Here is a 20,057-nt window from a genome sequence, read left to right on the forward strand (position 1 = left end):
GATCGAGCCTGTTGCGTGCCAGTGGGTAGGAACGGGTGGCAGCAATGCAAAAGCTCACCCAGTTCTCAGCCTTGGCCCTGCTTGGACTAGCCTGCGGCCATCCTCGAAGCCTCAGCGGCTGCCTGCCTTTTCCCCCAGCTTGGGCCCCAGCGCTGCAGGCTCGCCTTCTCCTCCCTCCTCTCCTCCCCCTCCCCTCCCACCCGCCCCTCCGTCCCTGGCTGTCTGGCAGCGCCGCAGTGGTGGCGGCGGGGGGCCTTGGCGACCAGGCTCCCTCCTCTCCCTCCATCCTCCCACCGCCCGCCCCACTGCCGCAGTGATCACGTCGTCGGAGATTTCCATCGGGGCTAGGAGGCGGGGCCAGGGTGGGGAGGGCGGGGCGGGGCGGGGCGGGGCGAGTGGGAGGAGTGAAAGTTGGAGCGCCACAAAACCCAGCACCTCCGGCTCGGCGCGGCCAGACCTGCGCCGCGACCTCCGCACAGGTGGTCGCGCCGGTCTTCGCGGCGGCGATGTTGCCGAAAGTTCTACTGGCCCTCCTGAATATATTCATGATCCTCCAGGCGAGGTGAGTCTCCAGCCCGGGACCCCAGTGCCCTGCATGCCCATCTCCAGCTCTCTGGGAGCCCAACTGGCTTCCCGACCCCTTCCTTCGCTCCTCCCCGGACTCTCAGGCAGCCTCTTCCCGCCCCGTGTCCCCTCGACGCACAGCGGCTGCCACCGGGATGCATCTGGGATGGGTGTCCCAGGCCGCCCAGGGGTCGGGTGGGGGGTGGCAGGAAGTCTTCCGGCCCCCAGGCGCAGTAGGCTCCCCTCTGGGTCCCCCCTATCACGGCGGCGCCCTAGGCATCCAGCGCGAAGTCTGCCTTGGGAACCGGGGCAAAAAAAAAAAAAAAAAAAACCGTAGTGTAAGCCGCGGCGGAGGCTGGCGCGCACGGGGGCTGAGTGGACACTGGGTGCGTCGAGACTGTATGAGTGTCGCCTCGTCTGCTCTCTCTTGTGCTTATGGTTTGTGTTTTGCCTTTTTCTTTTCTTTTCTTCTCTTTCTGAGTGCCTATGGGGAAACAGGGCAGGATGCCAGGCAACTCTGACTTTACTTGCTTCCCATCCCGTCGCGCATGTAGATGCCCGTCGCAGCTTTGGTTTTTGCCTAAGGGTTCCTTTCCCAGCTATCCTCCACTTGCAGGGGGTACAAACGGCCTCAGCAACGCCCCCCTCACCCCTTGACCCCCTAGATACCCTACTGGGTCTTGGGTACCACGTAGGTAGGAATGTAACTGTGTGATCTTCTTCTTGGGTCTCAGTACCCCTCCCCCCTTTAGCTTTCCCCACACTGGCCAGCTTCCCTTACACACCCTCCTCACCCCAGGACTTGGCTGCAGAGTTGATCCCCTGGATTTCTGGGTTTTTAAGGGGCAAGATGATTGCTACTGCTTTTTTTTTTTTTTTTTTTTTTTGAGACGGTTTATTGCTAGTGCAAACTGTTGCAACTTCCTAAGCTTTCTGATCTGTGGAGCTTTCTAGAACTTTCCATGACACTGGCCTTGTATCTTGTTTATCTGTTTTGGAGAGGAACAGGATGATTTCTCCCCCTCACACTCCAGGTTGACTTAGCTCCTTGGAGGAAGGATGGAGTAACTCCCTGATAAATTTCGGGGGCTCTAAGGTGGGACTGCCTCAGCAGAGGCTTGGTGCTTGTTTCTCAATGTATGTTAACAACTGCCACTCATCCCGATCACTGTGGGTGAGATTTAGGCTACTTAAGAGATTTAAACATGGTGACTGGCTAGGGCAAAAGATGGCTGAGGGGACTAGGAGGAGAGAGGGGATGAAAGAAAAACAACCCTTCCAGCCAAGGGGGGGGGGGGGGAAGAGAGCTGCAGCAACTGACGTTCAGACCCTGTCAGCATGGCAACCTGTGATGTCAAGAGAGGAGGTAACAATGAAGTATGCTGGGCCATATTCAGCCACAAAACCTCGTTCTGGTCCAGGATCAGCCTCAAACCAGTCCAGTGTATGAGTGTTTTCAAATTTGTATTCTTTCTAGCCGCAAAACATGAGATTGATGGCTTTCTGGAGACAGTTACATATTGTGAGGAGATCCTTAGCTTCAAGAATCCCAGAATGGGGTTGTTCATTTGTTTATTTTATCTGATAAAATCATAGTGTGGGGTCAAAACAGCCTCAAGCTCCTATGATATAATTTTCTTAGCAGATGTAGTCTAGGGACAGGAGAGCTCTTAAGGGCCGCCATTTTCTATCCTCCTCTCCACAATGCTGGCCCTTACCTCTTCCTCTTCAGGAGACTAAGGGATGACGTCCCAGCACCCAAAAGATTTGCAAGCCCTCAGGGAAGAAGACATCAAGACATGGTCTAAATATGGCATTTAAAAGTGTAAATTGTTTTCCCAAGACAAGTCCTTCCTTACTCCCTAATGACAATTAGCCACTTCAGAAATGAGACATGGCACCCAGTTAACACATCTGGATGCCAGTTAACCGATTCTAAGACCTTGAAATACTACAGACAAAAAAATCCCATCCCAAACCTCATGTTACTGTCTAAGTTGATGGTCCTTTTGATTTGAAATAAAGGGGCTTCTTACTCACTTTACTTCTTAGTTTAGGAAGTAAATGGTCTAATGACTTAGAAAAATCATTTCAGAAGTGAAACATATACATTTTTCAACCCTTGGTATTGTGACTAAACAGTTGAGGGGATTCTCACAATGTAAACATGCTAATGTAACTGATACCCACATAAGGTACTAAACAGCAGCCACCTCCACCCAAATCTCACAAAATGTCTCCTTCTGCTACAGTCTCCCCGCCAAACAAGACCACTTTCCTGCCTTCCAACATCACACACAATAATTTAGGCTGATGGCTTTTAAAAAGGCTTTTAATTATACATGTGTGCAAAGATATAGAAGAGTAGAGGCACAATTACAATGAATCTCACCTACCCACTACCAGCCAATTTATCTATGAATTACTGCCACTTATTTTCTGTGTCCCCCTACCCACCATCCATTTTTAGCTTTGTTTATTTTGGAACAAATCTCAGATGTCATATCATTTTGGGTGTAAATATTTTTCTTTTTAAACGACTTCACAAATGTAAGAACATTTTTTTTATCACATCATTGCATCAAAAATTTCAGAATAATGTATGTATGCTTCAACTATCCTGTCAGTGTTCAAATTTGGGGGGCTTTCTTGCCGTTTTATTCAAAAAATCAAGAACCACAGTAAGATCCATAGATTAACGGTGGGAGTGTTTTTATTAGTAAAATCCTATTTATTAATTTAGACCCCTATAAAAGTGCTCCAGTCTTATGTGTACAGCTGGTGAGCTGTCAGAAAATGAGCACAGTGATTTCAAGAAAGACAGGTCAAGGATTGGAATATGCCCAAACCTCTGAAGTTCCCTGGCTCCTTTCATCATTACTGTTTAGCTTGACCCTCTGACGCTCTAGGGGAATTTCATACATTAGCAGATGAATCTTAACTTTAAAAGATACAAATACACACACACACACACACACACACACACACACACACATGTGCACTTGCGCACGCGGGCGCACACACACACACACACACACACACACACACACACACACACACATATATTTTCCTTATTGGTTGTGGTGCTCAGGATGGATTACTGCTGGCCCGCCATTTTCTGGATGACAGTCAGTCTCTGGGTATAGGAGTTCTGCTTTTCCTCAGTACTGACACAGCCATAAAAGAACTGCTCTTTAGCCTGCCTTCCTCTACCTCCTGTCTCCAATATAATAAGCATTGCAAAATCTGCAAGGGTGTACAATATTTCCGTGATTTTTCTAGTCCTTTTTGGGAGAGGCTGCTTTGGCTTTCTGGAACATTCCCCAGCAGCCATGGCCCTTAGCCTGCCCCTTCCTCCTAAGTGGTACTGCTCAGACAAATGAGAGGCCCAACTAGTAACAGTCTCTGATTGGACAGAGTTCCTACATTCATTTCACATCGAATATCATTTGTATGTGTGGGTCATAATTTTGTTGTTGACTTTTTATGAAACAAACAATTATAAAAGGGGGATAGGCTAGAATGTCCCAAGAGAGTAGCGAGATTTAAAAGAAATTAACAAGTATAATCTGTTAGTGCCTCAGAATTTACTGTAACTAGTCACTAATTAAGCCTTGCATTGCAAATATTTTGGTTATCTTCATCCTGAGAGGCAGCAGCTGCAGTCCCTTACACAGTGGAGGGCAGGGCTTCATTTCTTGTTTGTATTCTAGGCTCGGGGGACATCTGACTACACTGAATAACAAGACCAGTGCTCGTGGTGATGATTTCGTCTATGGCCCCCAGCCTAAGCCCCAGCCTAAGCCCCAGCCTGAGCCTAAGCCTCAGCCTCCTAAGCCTCAGCCCCAGCCCCAGCCCCGCCCCCAACCTCAGCCTTACCCCAAACCCCAGCCTCAGCCCCAGCCCCAGCCCCAGCCCCAACCCCAGCCCCTGTTCAATCCTCTGGGAAGGAAGCTCCTTTCTGAAGAAACAGCACTCAATGTTAGCAAGACTGGACGCACAGGTAGCAAACTGCCGGAAGCTTCTCGAATCCTGAACACCATCCTGAGTCACTATGACCACAAACTGCGCCCAGGCATTGGTGGTAAGTAGCAAAACAAAATTCTTCCCCTCCTGGAAGTGGTGAAGGGTTGTGGGCATGGCATGGAGGATGGGCCCACTGTATAGAGGAGGTGCTTCTGTATGAGGAGAGCTGCCACTGGCCTGGCAGGTAAGAAATGGTGACTCTGATTGCAGAAATGCCACAGGCTTGCTTTACACTTTTTCTTTTTCCCACCCTCAGTTTTTCTAACTATACAATGAGATGCCTAGAATAAACGATTGATTGGTAAAGTATATCTCCAATTGATAACAATGCCTGAGCTGGCTCTTGCCCAGGAAGAAGAAATAAGGAAGTAGTAGTAGTGGGTGTTTCTGCTACTCCTCAAGTGTATCCTTGACATGTAATCTTTCCTGCTTCTGCTTTCCTTGCAGAGAAGCCCACTGTGGTCACTGTTGAGGTGTCGGTCAACAGCCTTGGCCCCCTTTCTATCCTGGACATGGTGAGTACTGAACTTTCTTTACCATAGTTTCAAACCAGGGGCTAAGATACAGGGCTTGTGTTCTGTTTCTGTAAAACAAGAGGGAATTTTGTTTTTTTTTGGGGGGGAGAGTGCAGGGGCGGGGGAAGAGGGGGGTTGGAGGGGGTGTTGGGGGTGGAGATTTTAACCATCACTATCTTTGAAAATATGGCCAGAAAAGGTAAGTTTGCTTCTGCTGGAAGAGGACCTTCAGAATTATGACCATGTCTTCAGTCTTTTGCTACAAATAATAAATAATAAAGCAATTTAAAACACACACCACAATGAAATGCCTCTTTTTTTCCCCTTGATAATTGTTTGTATGAATTTAAGTCTACAGTCACTACCTCTTGCTTTTTCAATTTTGTTTTAGTTGTTCTTCTTCCTCCCTGTCCACCTGTGTCAGCATGGCCTCCAGCTAGCCTTCATCTCTCCCACCTAAAACACACAAAGGGGCTGAGAAGGTGGCTCAATGGTAGAATGCTTGCCTAGCATGCATGAGGCCCTCAGTTCAATTCCTCAGTACCATATAAACAGAGAAAGCCAGAAGTGGTGCTGTGGCTCAAGTGGTAGAGTGCTAGCCTTGAGCAAAAGCAGCTCAGGGACAGTGCCCAGGCCCTGAGTTCAAGCCCAAGGACTGGCAAAATAAATAAGAAAATAAAACACACCAAGGTGTACACCTATCCTAGTCCTACTAAAGCCAGCCTCCCAAGGGGTGTGCTTCCCTCCTGCAGTCCTCATCCTACATATAATGTTTAATTCAATTTCACATTGTAGAAATCAAGGCTGTCTCTGTCTCTGTTCCCTTTCATCCCTTTAGAGACCACAGGCTTTGACCACATTCGAATCTGCACATTCACAGAAGACCTTGAACCTTTGAACCAAGCCCTTGTTCAAGCAGTCTCCTGTTTTACTTGCCATTGCTCTATTTTCTTACACATCAAAAGCCTCCTTCAGGGCCCAGCTCAGATGGTACTATGATCACTTGAATTTCCCTGATTTCCACGGCCACTGATTGCACCCCTCCCATACCATATTCCTCTCTGGACTCTCATATCTTTCTAGTTCATATTTAATTTGTTTTTCCTAGCTGTTTTCATTGTGTTATTTACCCTGTATCTTTCTGCCTTGCTTTATCTATCCACTATGGACTCCTTGATGCCTAGAATTCAGTATATGGTAGCTGACCAAATGAGATATGAAAAATACTCTGAAAGTCACATTTGAAGAGTTTGACAATAAGGAAGGCTGTGGTAATAAACTCCATTGTTGCCATAGAAATGCCTTGGACAGGTTTAACATAGCCACAGGCGCCAAACAATCAGTACGTGATTGAGTGAGTTTAGAGTCTTGGCTTTGAGGTAGACTTTGCTAATTGACACTGGAAGGTGAGTAGCCTTGATGATAAAGAACAAGGTGTTTACATAGGTTCAGTGCTTGAGTGAGTGAAAGAGTGAGGTTCCCCCATGATACTGTCTTTGACTTTCTGGTCCTTGAGACACAATGAACAATTGTGCATAGTTAGATAACAACTTATCTCGATAATACGTTGTCTCAAAAGAGTGAATGTCATGTCAGAAATCGTATGTTCTAGGAATCCAGATGTAATCTAGGTGAACTCAAATCTTTCAGTTTCACAAGTCTACAAATCAAAGTATCAGTTAGGGGTTGAGGTCTCATCTGAGGGCTCAACTGAGGGAGGGTTTACTTCCTTGGTCAACACCATTCAGATTTCCCTGACTGTGATCGAGAGGCCATTTAAAGCCTTTGCTATGTGGAACTCTTTATCCTGTTGTTCACAATATCCTGCTTGATTTCCCCAGATCCAGAAAGTATGTGAAAAGGGTTCTTAAGGTGAAAGCACAAACTTTTTGTCATGTAATTTTGACAGTGACATCTAACTGTATTCTGTTCATTAAGAACAGATCCTTAAGTTCAGCTGATAATCAAATGGAAGGATTACAATAGAGAACAAATACCTAGAGGTAAAGATCACTGGGGGCCATCAAAGAGGCTGCCTATTACGCATGGCCATGATATTTTCCTGTCCGAACATGTAAAGCCTGGAACTCCTACGTGGAGTTAATAAAGGACAGAATTAATAAAGGAATTAATAAAGGACAGAAGTATGAGAGCAGATAGATCTTTCTGAGGTTCTATCTCCGTCTTCAAATTGGTTTTTGTGTTTGTTTTGAGTTTCGCCTCAATGCCAGATTTACCTTTTGATGTTATAAATGTGCTTTCCACTTTAAAATTGTAATCTCCTTTTGGCCATATGACTGATCTTTTCTAAGTAGGTATGAATTTAGCAGGCAGAGTTGTTTTTGTTTTTTATTTTTTGTTTTTTCGGGTTTTTTTTAGTATTGTTTATAAAGTAAGAAACTGTAGACCCTAAGCAAAAGCTAGAGGCCTTGTGTTTCCAAAAGACTGAGGTTTTGTGTTTCCACCATTTTGATCATTGTTTACTCTTAATTGAGTTCCGGTCATTAGTTGGTGAACATGTCTTCTAGAAGCAGTTTTTGCCCTCTATTTTACTGTTCCAGGGTAAATCTCCTTCCTTACTAAGTGGTCCATTTGTCCACTCAATTGGTAAGTTGTCCTCAGTTTCCTATGGAAATTTAGAAGATATGGGGAGAGTACCCACAGTGATAAGCAGCTCCAATGATCCTAACCAGTTTTTCTCTGTTTTCTGGATGAACAAACATACTATAAAACAATATTACTGGAAACTTTGAGGCTACAGTCTTCTTGCAATTTGTGTAACATATAGTTTGAGGACACCAATATTTAACATCCTCAAAAGCCCTTTTGGCAATGAGTACTAACCCCACTTAAGTCAGTTGATTGATCTCTCCTTGCCCCATCTCTCTCTCTCTCTCTCTCTCTCTCTCTCTCTCTCTCTCTCTCTCTCTCTCCCTCCCTCCCTCCTTCCCTCCCTCTCTCTCTCTCTCTCTCTCTCTCTCTCTCTCTCTCTCTCTCTCTCTCTCTTTCTCTCTCTTTGTCGGTTGTGGGACCTGAACTCTGGGCCTGGGCGCTGTCCCTCAGCTTCAGCTCAAGGCTACCACTCTACTAGTTGAGCCACAGTGCCACTTCCAGCTTTTTCTGCTGAGGAATCAAACCCATGGTTTCATGCATGCAAGGCAAGCACTGAGCCACCTTCCCAGACCCATTCCCCCCACCCCCCACCCCCGCCACGTCTCTTAATGCTGTCACTGTCCTCACCTGAGCTGACAAGCCTGGAGGATTCAGTCTTATAATCCAGAATTCACTAAACTTGACATAGCGCACAGAACTGGTCCAGAACAGAGTCAACAATTTGATTTTCAACTCAAGAAACCTCAGCTTCTACAAAGTTCTAAATTATTCTTTAAAGCTCCCAGCTACATTTTTGGAAATGAACTACACTACTTCTATAATACCAAATTTCTTGTTTCGGCTGAGCTGAAAGTGATTACTTCTGTACCCTTCTATACCCTTCTGTACCCTGTTTGGTGCTCAGTAGTTTGGCAGCACCTTTCGTCACTTTTTGTCCTCAGAGGCAAAGCAAGCAGGGAGTTTTTATCTCTTCACTGAGGGCTCTACTGGCCTCTCACATTTGGGTAGTTCCTCTTGTGTGAGGCAATGGTTGCATAGAGGAACGACTTAGGTATACTGCTGAGGAAAAGGGGACTTGTAGACCCAAAAGGATTTTTGACATAAGTCAAGGCCTTGCCAGGTGGGGTTATGGTCCAGGTGTTTCTAGTGACAGAACCAGGGTGCTGTATTGACCGGGTGCCTTTGGACAGCTCCCTATCTTTTCAAGCCTCAATTTTTCCTAATACCAATAAAAGAAATTAGGTAGACAAGCCTTCAGTCCTGCTGTTTAAAATAGCTACTTGCAGTTTTGTTTATTGTCTCATGCCAATTTCTAGCTTCTTCTGTTTCTCCCTACTAAACACCCTTCTTGATGATTAACAGTTTATAGGGTAGACATTATCTGGAAACCAAATAATTATGGATAGATCTATCCATGTGCACATTTACACACACACACACACACACACACACACACACACACACACATTCAGAGGTTACTGGCACACATTTGAAAGGAAAAATAAAACAAAGCAAAAAAAAAAAAAGATTCCATTTGTCCATGTGTAGAAAACATGGAACTAGATCACCACTTCCTGTGACTGAAAGCATTTCATCTTTAAATGTAATTGCAGAGAGTGTAGGTTTGAAGTTATTAACATCCATGCTCCCCAAATAAAAGCTGAAAGGGGAAAGTGGATCATATACAATCAAAGGTGGGTGTGCGTGTGCATGTTAAGTGATTTTGAGCTGCGATCTTATTTATGGTAGCTGTGTGTGGCTGGAAAGACACTGACCCGGCTGAAGTAACAGCACAGCCCTGCATAAGCAGCATGATGTAGTGATAAGCCCAGCTCGTGCAATTAAGCCATTATCACCTGTCTGGTCTTGATGAAATGTATTCTCCCAGACTTTTGTTTATGTGAGCATATTCCTAGTGTCCTGGAAATGGAAAATTCCTACACTCAAAGGTATGCTGCTTTTGTCTGTGGAGGCACAGAGGTCTATGGGTGGCATGAGGTCTTTGCCTACTGGTTAGAGGAGGAGCGATCACCAGGTTATGTCTGGATACAGAAGTTTGAGGGGAGAGGAAGTCCCATTTGCAAATCATTTTAGTCCCCCTTTCATAAAGAGGATAAATATGCAAATTCCAACAAGGCCACAGAGACATTTACCTAAGACTTTATATTTATAATGAAGGCATTATAGGGGAACAAAGTAAGACTAATTGTCACTTGAACCTAACAGGTTCGTGCCTTCCATATTCCTGCCCTTAGTCCTATTTTCAGGGTACATTACATTTTCTGGGATGTCACTTTGTTTCAGCCTAGCTATTTCCCAGTCTTTGACATTCATGTGATTCCATGTTCCCAGGTATGGCCACAGTTCTCACGTGTCATTTTTCAGGATCAAGTCCCATGTTGTCTGTTAGTTTGCCTATGAGATGTTCTCTTCCTCTCACTTGTTAGAAACTATGAACAAACCATATAGCTACAGTTACACAAACCCTAGTCCCTTAAGTAGGTCCTGATGAGGATCATCAGAAGCTAGAATATTACAGCCAACCCTTCCTCCATTTTTGTGACCATATGAATCCTCCAGATTCTTAGCAACTATTAGCTTTCAGAGAGTAGAAAGGGGCTAGGGAAGGGAACGAAGAGTGCTCTAGTTAAAACCTTTCTACTCTGAAAATGCTGGTAACTGCTGCATGATGTGGGGACCTAGCTGCTGTTGCTACTGTACACAAGCATTAGGCTTGCTAACCTTCGAGTCCTTCCCATTCTCTGATGCAGAGGGGAGCTCATCACATTCCTGCTTCTTAGTCCATTGACACATGTATTCTGCCACATTACCTTCAGGATCATAGATTAGTGTCAAAAATGTATTTGTATGTGACTATCCTTTGTCTCCATAACCACCAAGGGTGTGGTTTTCTGTCCTTCCCACCAGGAATACACCATTGATATCATCTTCTACCAGACCTGGTATGATGAACGCCTTCGTTTCAATGACACCTTTGAGTCCCTTGTTTTGAATGGCAACGTGGTGAGCCAGTTGTGGATCCCGGATACCTTCTTTAGGAATTCTAAGCGGACCCAAGAGCATGAGCTCACCATGCCCAACCAGATGGTTCGCATCCACAAGGATGGCAAGGTGTTATACACGATTAGGTATGGCAAGTGTTTAGTATCTCGCATTTGGGGACTCGCCCTTCCCTTCTGTGAATTTAGCCAGAGTCTTATGGGCAGAGATCTCATCTGGAATAATATTTCTAAGGGCCTGTCTAGATTTGTTAGATAATGAGATCAGCCTCTTCTATATAGATACAGACACTGAGGCCTCAAAATTAGAGATTCTATTCAAAGTCATGCACCTAGTTTGTGGCTAAGCTGGGACTGGTCTCTAGTTACTTGGATCCAAGTGCAGAGGTCCCTCGACTAGTAAGTACCAGTATGTCTGTCCTGCTTGAACAATTCCATCCCAAATGGGCATTGGATGTAAAGACACAGTGGTGGAATTGTCCAGGCAGAGCAGCGACACAGCAATTGGAAAGCTATCTAAAAGTAGGTTAGGTATTAGAATGCCCAGCTGGGAAAGGTTGTATTGGTGATAGGGGTGTGTGTGGGGGGGGGGGGGTCATGAAGAATGGGAGACTTTGGCAAAAAGTGAATACTTGGAAACTGGGCTAGTCAAGAAACAAAAGTACATCAAAGTTGGTCCATACTCTTCTCTGATGATAGATCTCAGAGTGCACAGTACATCCAAGCTGTTCCTTCTCTCTTTTTTTTGTCTCTCCTTTGAGCTTTCTGCTTAAATCCTACTGCTGCCATTTATTGAGTGGATGCCAAGTACCCAGAGCTAGCCTAATGAGGCTCCTTTCTCCCTTTCAGGATGACCATTGATGCGGGATGTTCACTCCACATGCTCAAATTTCCAATGGATTCTCACTCTTGCCCTCTGTCTTTCTCTAGCTGTGAGTACTTTCTTAGGTTTCTGGGGAGCCAGAGATATACTGGGCCCCTCTTTTTCCTCTTCTTTGCCCTCTTCATTTTTTTCTGCTTCTGCTTTTCTCCAAAGACGCCACCAAGGTTGTGCATGCCTCCACCCTCCCTTCATCCCCCCATTCTCCTCTCCTCTCCTGCCAACAATACTGTGCTGCTCTATGTGGCTTTCATGTTGGATTTTCTCCTCACTTGCATCTGCCTTAAATTAGTCATCTGCTTCTAAAGTGCCTCTAAAGTATGTCTGTTCCTCTCCATCTCCATCTTGGTTTAGTGCTTTGTCATCTTCCACTTGGACAGTTGTAACATCTTCACTTTGAAGCTGAACATGCCCCAAATTCATTGTCTCTTCCTACCTGCTACCTCCAAACCGGATGTGTTGTTGCTGTGTCCCCATCACCACCTTGTTGTTCTAGCGAAGAACTTTGATGCTTCTGTGTCCCTAGCTTCCCGCTTATACGCAATCCATACATCTTGCCGGTGTTCCCTCCAGGACTCTGTTGAACCCATCGATTTTCTCTTTGTTCTGACTGTCATGGCTTTTACTCCCGCTTACGGCCATTTTATTGTGCTTAGATTACTACACTAGCCTCTCATAACTGGCCAACTTGTCAACATGCCATCCTCACACAAGAACCAGAGTGACCTAGTAGAAGCATTATCTAGACCAGGGTCACTCCTTCATTTCAAATCCTGTCTTAGCTCTCATAGATCAATTCTAAATTCCTTCATATGGAACTCAAGGCCCTTCATGAGCTAGCTTCTGCTTCTTCCTTCTGCAGAGTTCATCCTCTGTGAGGCAGTCATCCTGCAAGTTTACCATTGCTACCATGAAACCAACATTTCATTGTTCTGTGTCACCTTTCACTCCCCTTCCACCTCGTCTACATGGAGAATGTTGACTTTTAAGACTTAATGGGAATGTCACCAACTCTGGGAAGTTTTTTCTGAGTGTGTCCCCAAGAGAACCTTGCTGCTTTATTTCTCATTGTCCCATTGGCAGAGGTTTGTCAGAGTCATTCTAAATCACACAGCTCTACACTTAGTGTCTTAATAAAATGTGAAGACTTGAGGGCAAATTTATGCCTTTATATCTGCAGTGCAGGCTCTTGTATGAGGAATGCACAAAAAGTGCACCTATTAACTGAAGTTCGCCAAACAGGTAAGAGAAGCAAAATCCTGCAGCTGCTGAGGCCAGAATCGGATCTTCTAAGTATGACTCAGGCTGATTCCATGCTGCTAAAGACTCAACTAGGCTTCCAATCTCATGTGACCCATGTTGCTTTTCAGTTTCCTATACTGTGAGCGAGATGATCTACCAGTGGGACAATTTCAAGCTGGAAATCAATGAGAAGAACTCCTGGAAGCTTTTCCAGTTTGATTTTACTGGACTGAGCAACAAAACTGAAATCATCTCAACTCCGGCTGGTAAGCACCATGGAATTCAGGGCTAGGAAAAGGCCAAGGAGGGTGGCAAGGGCACCGATATGAATGGCAAACAATGATCTCATGGGAATACTGAGTAGGATGTGGCTTCGGCCTTGTCGATGCTAAGCCCTTACAACTGTTTGCAGAGGAAACTGAGACTTCGTAACTATGTCCCAGTCTCATCTGCAAAGAAGTAAGTGCTTTGCCAACTCCTCAGAGAGGCTAGGTAAGTAGCGAAAGTTTTAGGGCTGTCAGAATGTGCGACTAGCTTTCTCATGCAGTCTTCAGGTTCAAGGTCTTTGTTATGACTCTGACCTACTTGGATGACTTTTGGGGAATGGCAGTCATGTGAGTTCTCCATACCCAGAACCAATCCAAGATGGTTGAGTGGGAAGCAAGGTCCCTCCTAATGGGAGGTGAAGGCTAGAGTCCTAATGGCATCGGGTGAGGGATGCAGAACTCTGGAGGAAGGAAGAGGAGCTACAGTGGCTGCTGGACATTTATCTTGAACAACTCTGAAAAGTACAAATTGCTTTCAACTGCTTCACAGTGGATTAAAAGTGGGCCTGCTGAGTATTAGTTTTCTGATCTTGTCTCGAAGAAAGACAATGGTGAGAGGGGATTCGGGATCTCTTTCTGTTCTCAATCAGGTGTGAGCATCTTTGCTTGTGTTCCTAGGTGACCTGAACAAGGAGCCAAGGAACCTCCTCAGGGTAGCTCTCAGATCAGCCCTGGAAAACTTCTTCACATGCACTGAGCAAGTTCAGGGCAGTAGAGACACTACCCTCGTCGTTTCCAGAATGTGGATGGAACGAGACTCCCAAGCAAGCCATGTGTCATGGGAAGCATCTTGCTTTGCTTTGATGTGGCTCAACAGCAAATCTGCTTTTGCTTTGCTTGTTGAGTTGGTCTTGGACCAACGGACACATTCTTGCTCATCTGGCTAGAGCTATGCTTGCACAGTAAGAGGCAAGGGCTAAGTGCTGCTTTACAAATGCTTTCCTTCTTCCTTCGAGGAGGCAATTTCTCTACCTTTTACTTGGGATCCTTGCTCTTCTGCCAACTAATCACGGGCTTGCCTCTTTGCTTTCTATACTTCAGTTTTTCCAGATAGGTAGAGACACATCATCCAAAGTGGCAGAGGAGACAAGGCCCAGGGGCTCTCAAGTCACTAGTGGTTCCGTTTAGTAGATTATTGTACTCTGGTTCAAAATGGTACCCTAGTGACTACAAAGCCTCTGAGCCAGCATCATCACCTAAAAAGTGACAATAGGTAAGCAAACATAAGCTTTCCTTGGGAGAAAGGAAATCTTTCTCTTGTGCTAGAAACTAGTTGCTCTTGAGTCATAGTTTATCGAGTGTCTGGGTTATCATTAGGACTAGTTTGATACTCCTCCAATTGGCCCCATCTAGCAGAAGCAGAGGTGTCTGTTCATCTCCTCAGGGTTCAGAATGTAGAGGTAGCCTGCTGCTCTAGGCCCCATTGTCCTTGAACCAGAGAATCTGCTTCAGGAGCTCCTCAGAAGGTTCAACCTTATCCCCAGCGACTGAATTACCCTTTACCGCTGGCTATTGAGCCTCTTGCAATGCATCCTGCAATGATCCGGAGTTCACTATCTTACAAGGAAGAGTCTTCTCTTTCTAGATAGTCCTGCCCATCAATTAAATTCCCTGTTCATCTGAAGTTGGAGTTTCTGGAACTTCTACCCATTGGACCTGGTTCTTTTTCTCTGGAATGATCCAACTTATATTGTCTCATCTCTATCCCAAGAAAACACATTTAAAGAACTAATGTTATCATCCAAGCTGCAGTTCATCTTCCATTTTTAGAGTTCAGAGCCCTAGTTCCTCTTGCTTCCTTGTTCTTCTATGTTTAGGATACAATGGCCCTTCTAGCTGCAGTCCTCTGAACACAGACTTTAGGTGCTGTGTTCTGCCTCCTGACAGTGCAGTGATATCCATGGTCTGGGCAAAACAGGTAAGAGTATAAGCACAACACACACACACACACACACACAATATCTTTCTTCCCTTATCCATATTTGGACATTTCTCTACAAGAAGAGACTGCGATGATTTTTACTCCATTTGCCTTCAAAGACAAATTTCCATGTCTTGACATGTGGGGAAATTTCTTCTTTAGCTTAAATCAATTAAATAGAGAAATTAAGTCTAATAGTAAATCTTCTTATGACTCAGAAGTGGGTGGGGCTGGTTATAGCTAATCAGAGGAATCTGGTCAATACATTCTGGCCTGTAGGCAAGTGTGAGAATGGCCTTTGCTTCACCAATGGAGGAGGTCCAACCCCAAAGCTTCCACTCTTGTAACAAGCTTCCCAATGATCTCAAGTTTCTTCTTTGCCTTTTTCTAGAAGACTCTGACAGGTTTTCCTCCTTGAGTGTCATTGATTCTAAGGTGAGTAGGAAAAGCTGCTTGCATTTGGGTTCAGCTCACCAAGTTTCTGCTGGGTAGATGATTTCCCTGCCATGGGCAAGTTAGTGTTCTGGTCTGCATTCCAAAGCTCTTGCCCAGTAACAGGAAGAATTATCGAACATCATTGCTTTCCAGGAAGACCTCATCTTGAACAGCTAGGGACTAAGCTATGTAGATCCTATAGGATCCCTGCTTTGAAGGGACTTCAAAGCCTACATAATTGAGGGCCAAGGAATTCTGTAGCATCACTGAGGCAGGAGTTTGGAGTTTAGCTTCACAAAAGAACCAAGATTAGAGTTATTTAAAATGTAATGTCATGTTGACAGTAAAAAAAAATTAATGCTTTGGGATCAGATAAAAGCCAAAAGAAGACACAGAGGAGTTATGGCATCATGCAGAGTTTGAGGCTGATGTGGCAAAGTGTAAAATACCACTGGAGATACAGGATGTCATCAGGTCCTATAGGAGCCATTGCTATGCAGCATGAGAACAAGAAGAGGGATGCAATGCCCCCATGAATGTGAAGACCTCAGTCTTCCTTGTGGATGTATATTCTGAAGACTTGACATCTAGAGGGCTGACTGAAATTTTCATTTTCAGCTAATTCTACTTCCCTGAAAAACTCCATTTTGGTTAGGCATAATTAATTAAGAACAGGATGTTTCGTATTTGCATATGGGTATAAATAATGCAGGCAATCTCAGGCAATCAGTGAAAATAGGATTGGCTTTGGGAAAAGTGGTGTGTGTGTGTGTGTGTGTGTGTGTGTGTGTGTGTTGGATCTAGGTCACTTTGGCCACAGGTAGAACAGGGATATATGGAGAGAAGGAGAAGGCAGTATATACTTCCTGCACCACAGCTTCTACCACTCAGCTCATTTCCCGAGAGAAGCTGGAGAGAGGGTCAGAAGTGCAGGTGTGATGGTGTGCTACTGCACACCATGTGACAGTTCAGTCCTTTATCTGGACATCAGCTGTGTGGTCATTGCATGCAGAGGGGTGACTGTTGTTTGTTCACTTTTGTCTCACTCTCCTGTTACCCAGAAAAGAGACATTTGGAGAGTGGAACAGTGAAGTGGAGAAAGAAGTGATTAAATTTCTGGACTTGTCTCAGCTCTCAGTTGGCATGGGGCTTATCGTAGGTCTCCCATCAGAGTTGCTTCAGGGCCTGTGTGTAGCTGAAATGTGCTTCTAGCCTAGGTCTGAGACTAGGAATCCCATGAAGTGCACAATGTATGTATCATGCTGTGCATCGTGGCAGTGTAGTAGTGAAGTGGCTTTGTTTATGTCTTGCAGGTGAATTTATGGTCATGACCTTTTTCTTCAATGTGAGTCGGCGGTTTGGCTATGTTGCTTTTCAAAACTATGTCCCTTCTTCTGTGACTACGATGCTGTCCTGGGTTTCCTTTTGGATCAAGAAAGAGTCTGCGCCAGCGAGGGCCTCTCTTGGTAAGAGGGCCATGAGGGTATAAACACACAGGCTGATAGCTATGAGCTAGGTTGACCCAGGCAGAGAGCACCCTTCTCATGGTGTCCTTTAAACAGGCACTGCGCAGGTGCAAAGCTTATCCGGGCCTCACTACTTGCTTTTGCAGGGATCACCTCTGTACTCACCATGACTACACTGGGCACCTTTTCTCGTAAGCATTTCCCGCGTGTTTCCTATATCACAGCCTTGGATTTCTACATTGCGATTTGCTTCGTCTTCTGCTTCTGCGCTCTGCTGGAGTTTGCCGTGCTCAACTTCCTCACCTATAACCGGACCAAAGCCCATGCGTCTCCAAAACTCCGCCATGTATGAGCTGGGTATGGGGGTGGTAGCAAAGCTCTGTAGCAAGACTTATGGCCTGTGGATGGCCAATTCCCCAAGTGACAGGGGGTTCCCTAGGGTGGGGATGGAGGTACAGATCTTCCCCTGGGATAGGGTGGGAAGCGCGAGAGGCAGGCAAAGCAACAGTGTGCCAAGGAAGTTTCCAGACCATTTTAGGGCAACCATAAACTTACATGACTCCCCTTAACTCTTCTGCATTTCTTCCCTTTCCCATTTTAGCCTCCGATCGGTGGCCGCGCCCATGCCCGTACCCGTGCTCGTGCCCGTGCTCGCGCCCCGCGCCCGTGCCCGCCAGCAGCAGGAAGTGTTTGTGTGTGAGATTATCACCTCTGAGGGAAGCGATGGAGAGGAAGTCCTGTCTTGCTCGGTCCAGCGCGCCCCCAGCCCAGGTAGCCCCCAGGGGTCCCGCAGCCCGCATTCCCGGGTCGCTTGCTATGAGTGCTGCAAGGGTTTCAAAAAGTATTTCTGCATGATGCCTGATTGCGAGGGCAGCACCTGGCAGCGAGGTCGCCTGTGCATCCACGTCTACCGCCTGGATAATTACTCGCGAGTTGTTTTCCCGGTCACTTTCTTCTTCTTCAATGTGGTCTACTGGCTTGTTTGCCTTAATCTCTAGGTGCCACAAGGTACCCTGTGGGGGCAGCCTCTCCATTTCCCCGGGAGGTCCCAAGCCCCTTGCTAAGGGAGGTGGGGGATAGCAGCAGCAGCAGGAGCAGCAGGCGTGCTTAGAAAGTAGCTTTCCTCCCTTCCTACCCAAATGCCAGCCTAAGGAGAGTTTGGCTTTACTGCCCTGCTCTCCACTGGCCCCTTCCTTCATTCCGCCTCCTCTGAAACCTCTTTCAGGTAAGGTAGTCCCATCTCTATTCTTTTAAGGAGCCTTCATGATGCTCCATCTCAAAAATCGCAGCCTCTCAGTGGTCAGTTCCCCCACAGGTTCCCATGGATGAGCAGATTGGTAGACAGCTCCTGCCTTATCCTCAGAAACCCATTATTGCCTTTGTGGTGCTAATGGGCCCAGCTTGGCCTCATCCTGAAAGCTTAGGGGGCAGCAGTACAACAGGAGGCGGTGTCCATCCTTAAGTCAGTTGAGTACATTCTTGGTTCTATTTCCCTGCCCTCCATTTCCCTGCAGATAGATAGCTCGTTAGGAGGAGGGGAGCCAGCAAGTGGACCTATTGAGGATGGTATTTTGGCTGCTGTGACACCTCACTCTTCCCCTCCCTGCCTCCATCTGCACTGCCAATTCAATGCCCTGCATCCAGTGGGTATCTATTCTTGTGTGTGGTGATAGTAACAAAACCCTGCTTGATATGCCACCTTTTCCTTCCTAGTTGGCCCTTGTGAAGTTTTCTGTAACTCCCCAGTGACTTTCCCAGCCCTGATCCAGGTGCTAGGCCTTGGTGACTTCCTGGGGCCAAGAAACTAAGGAAACTCAGTCTTGTAGCCAACATGGTTGGCCATTGATCAGTGCTCATCTGAGGCACAGCTTAGGAGTCTGGCTGCTTCCTTGGCCACTGGACCGATGAGCCACTCCCCTGTTATCCCTGGGGCGCACCGCACGCGCGTGCGCACACACACACACACACACACACACACACACACACACACACACACACACCACAATCAATTGAATTCCCTTACATTTGTAGAGCACTTTACCTTTGACAAAGCACTTTTGACCAATTGTTTCTATTTGGAGCCTCATTGTGGCCTGGTGACATCTTCTGGACAGGATTCTTATCCCCATTGTGCAGATGGGAACCCTGAGGCACAGATTTCTAAGGGACTGTGGATCTCACTGGAAGCCACTCAGGAGCCCACTGTCACTTCCTAGACCACAGGGCAGGGCTACATAGCTCTGTTCACTATGATTCAATTCTATCTCTCCTGCTGACACCACAGTGGCCAGGCCCAGAATGGCAGGCTCTCAGCGTTGGCCTGCTCGTTTAACTGGGCCTGAAGGTGCTCAGACTGTCCCTCCAGGTTGAAACTCTCTTGGCTCTAGTCACCCAGTGAGATGAACTTTGAATCTGGACATGCCCCAACGCTTGTATATGCTGAACGAAATCTGTGTCTGTATTTTATGGGGGGTGGGTAGGGTGGGGTTACCATCTGCTTTTATCATCATCATCTGGAAAGGGGAAATATATGAATAAATATATCAGCAAAGCATTCAAGGTGTGGCTGGTTTCTTTAATGCCCAATATTATTTGCAGCTTAGATGTTAAACCATAAAATCTATAACTCAAACATTTGTTTTCCTCTCTTATCTGTAATTCTCAGACCTACCAGACATTTACCAAATACTCTTTTCTCGTTACTAAGGAACAAAAGGAAGAGAAAATCAAGGAACCTTGTCCCCTTCATATATTTCCTGACTACTTGTCCCTATGCTTCTCTTCTCTCCATGTTCCTTTTGCTTTGCTCATCACTCTTTTTACCTTACCAGGACTAGAAAGTTTGTAGGTGCCACAAGGCTCAGACTACCCTCTTCCCACGTAAAGGTGGTGATATTGTGCCACAATCAGTTAACAGTGGAATAGGGTGAGATCCCAGAAATGTTTACACATTTAATTTAACTTGCAGCAAGCCTGGATACCTTGCTTTTTCACTTTACAAGAGTCTCTAAAGGTACATTGGGAATTGTTGGGCCTCCCATCTTGTGAC

The 20,057-nt window shown here is 45.9% G+C and overlaps 1 protein-coding gene across 1 annotated transcript; it reads left to right on the forward strand.

Moving 5' to 3' along the window:
- Positions 1–506: 506 nt before the first annotated feature.
- Gabre (gamma-aminobutyric acid type A receptor subunit epsilon) lies at positions 507–18,147 on the forward strand. The gene is given in 11 exon segments (XM_042680391.1): positions 507–562; positions 4,278–4,367; positions 4,515–4,648; positions 5,038–5,105; positions 10,647–10,867; positions 11,588–11,670; positions 12,989–13,126; positions 16,856–17,008; positions 17,155–17,354; positions 17,610–17,654; positions 17,656–18,147. Coding segments are annotated over 11 exon segments (1,539 nt in total). The 3' UTR covers positions 18,007–18,147.
- Positions 18,148–20,057: the final 1,910 nt, after the last annotated feature.

This window comes from Dipodomys spectabilis, unplaced genomic scaffold (genome assembly GCF_019054845.1).
Source record: "Dipodomys spectabilis isolate Male_0828 unplaced genomic scaffold, ASM1905484v1 ptg000060l, whole genome shotgun sequence".
Classification (NCBI taxonomy): domain Eukaryota; kingdom Metazoa; phylum Chordata; class Mammalia; order Rodentia; family Heteromyidae; genus Dipodomys; species Dipodomys spectabilis.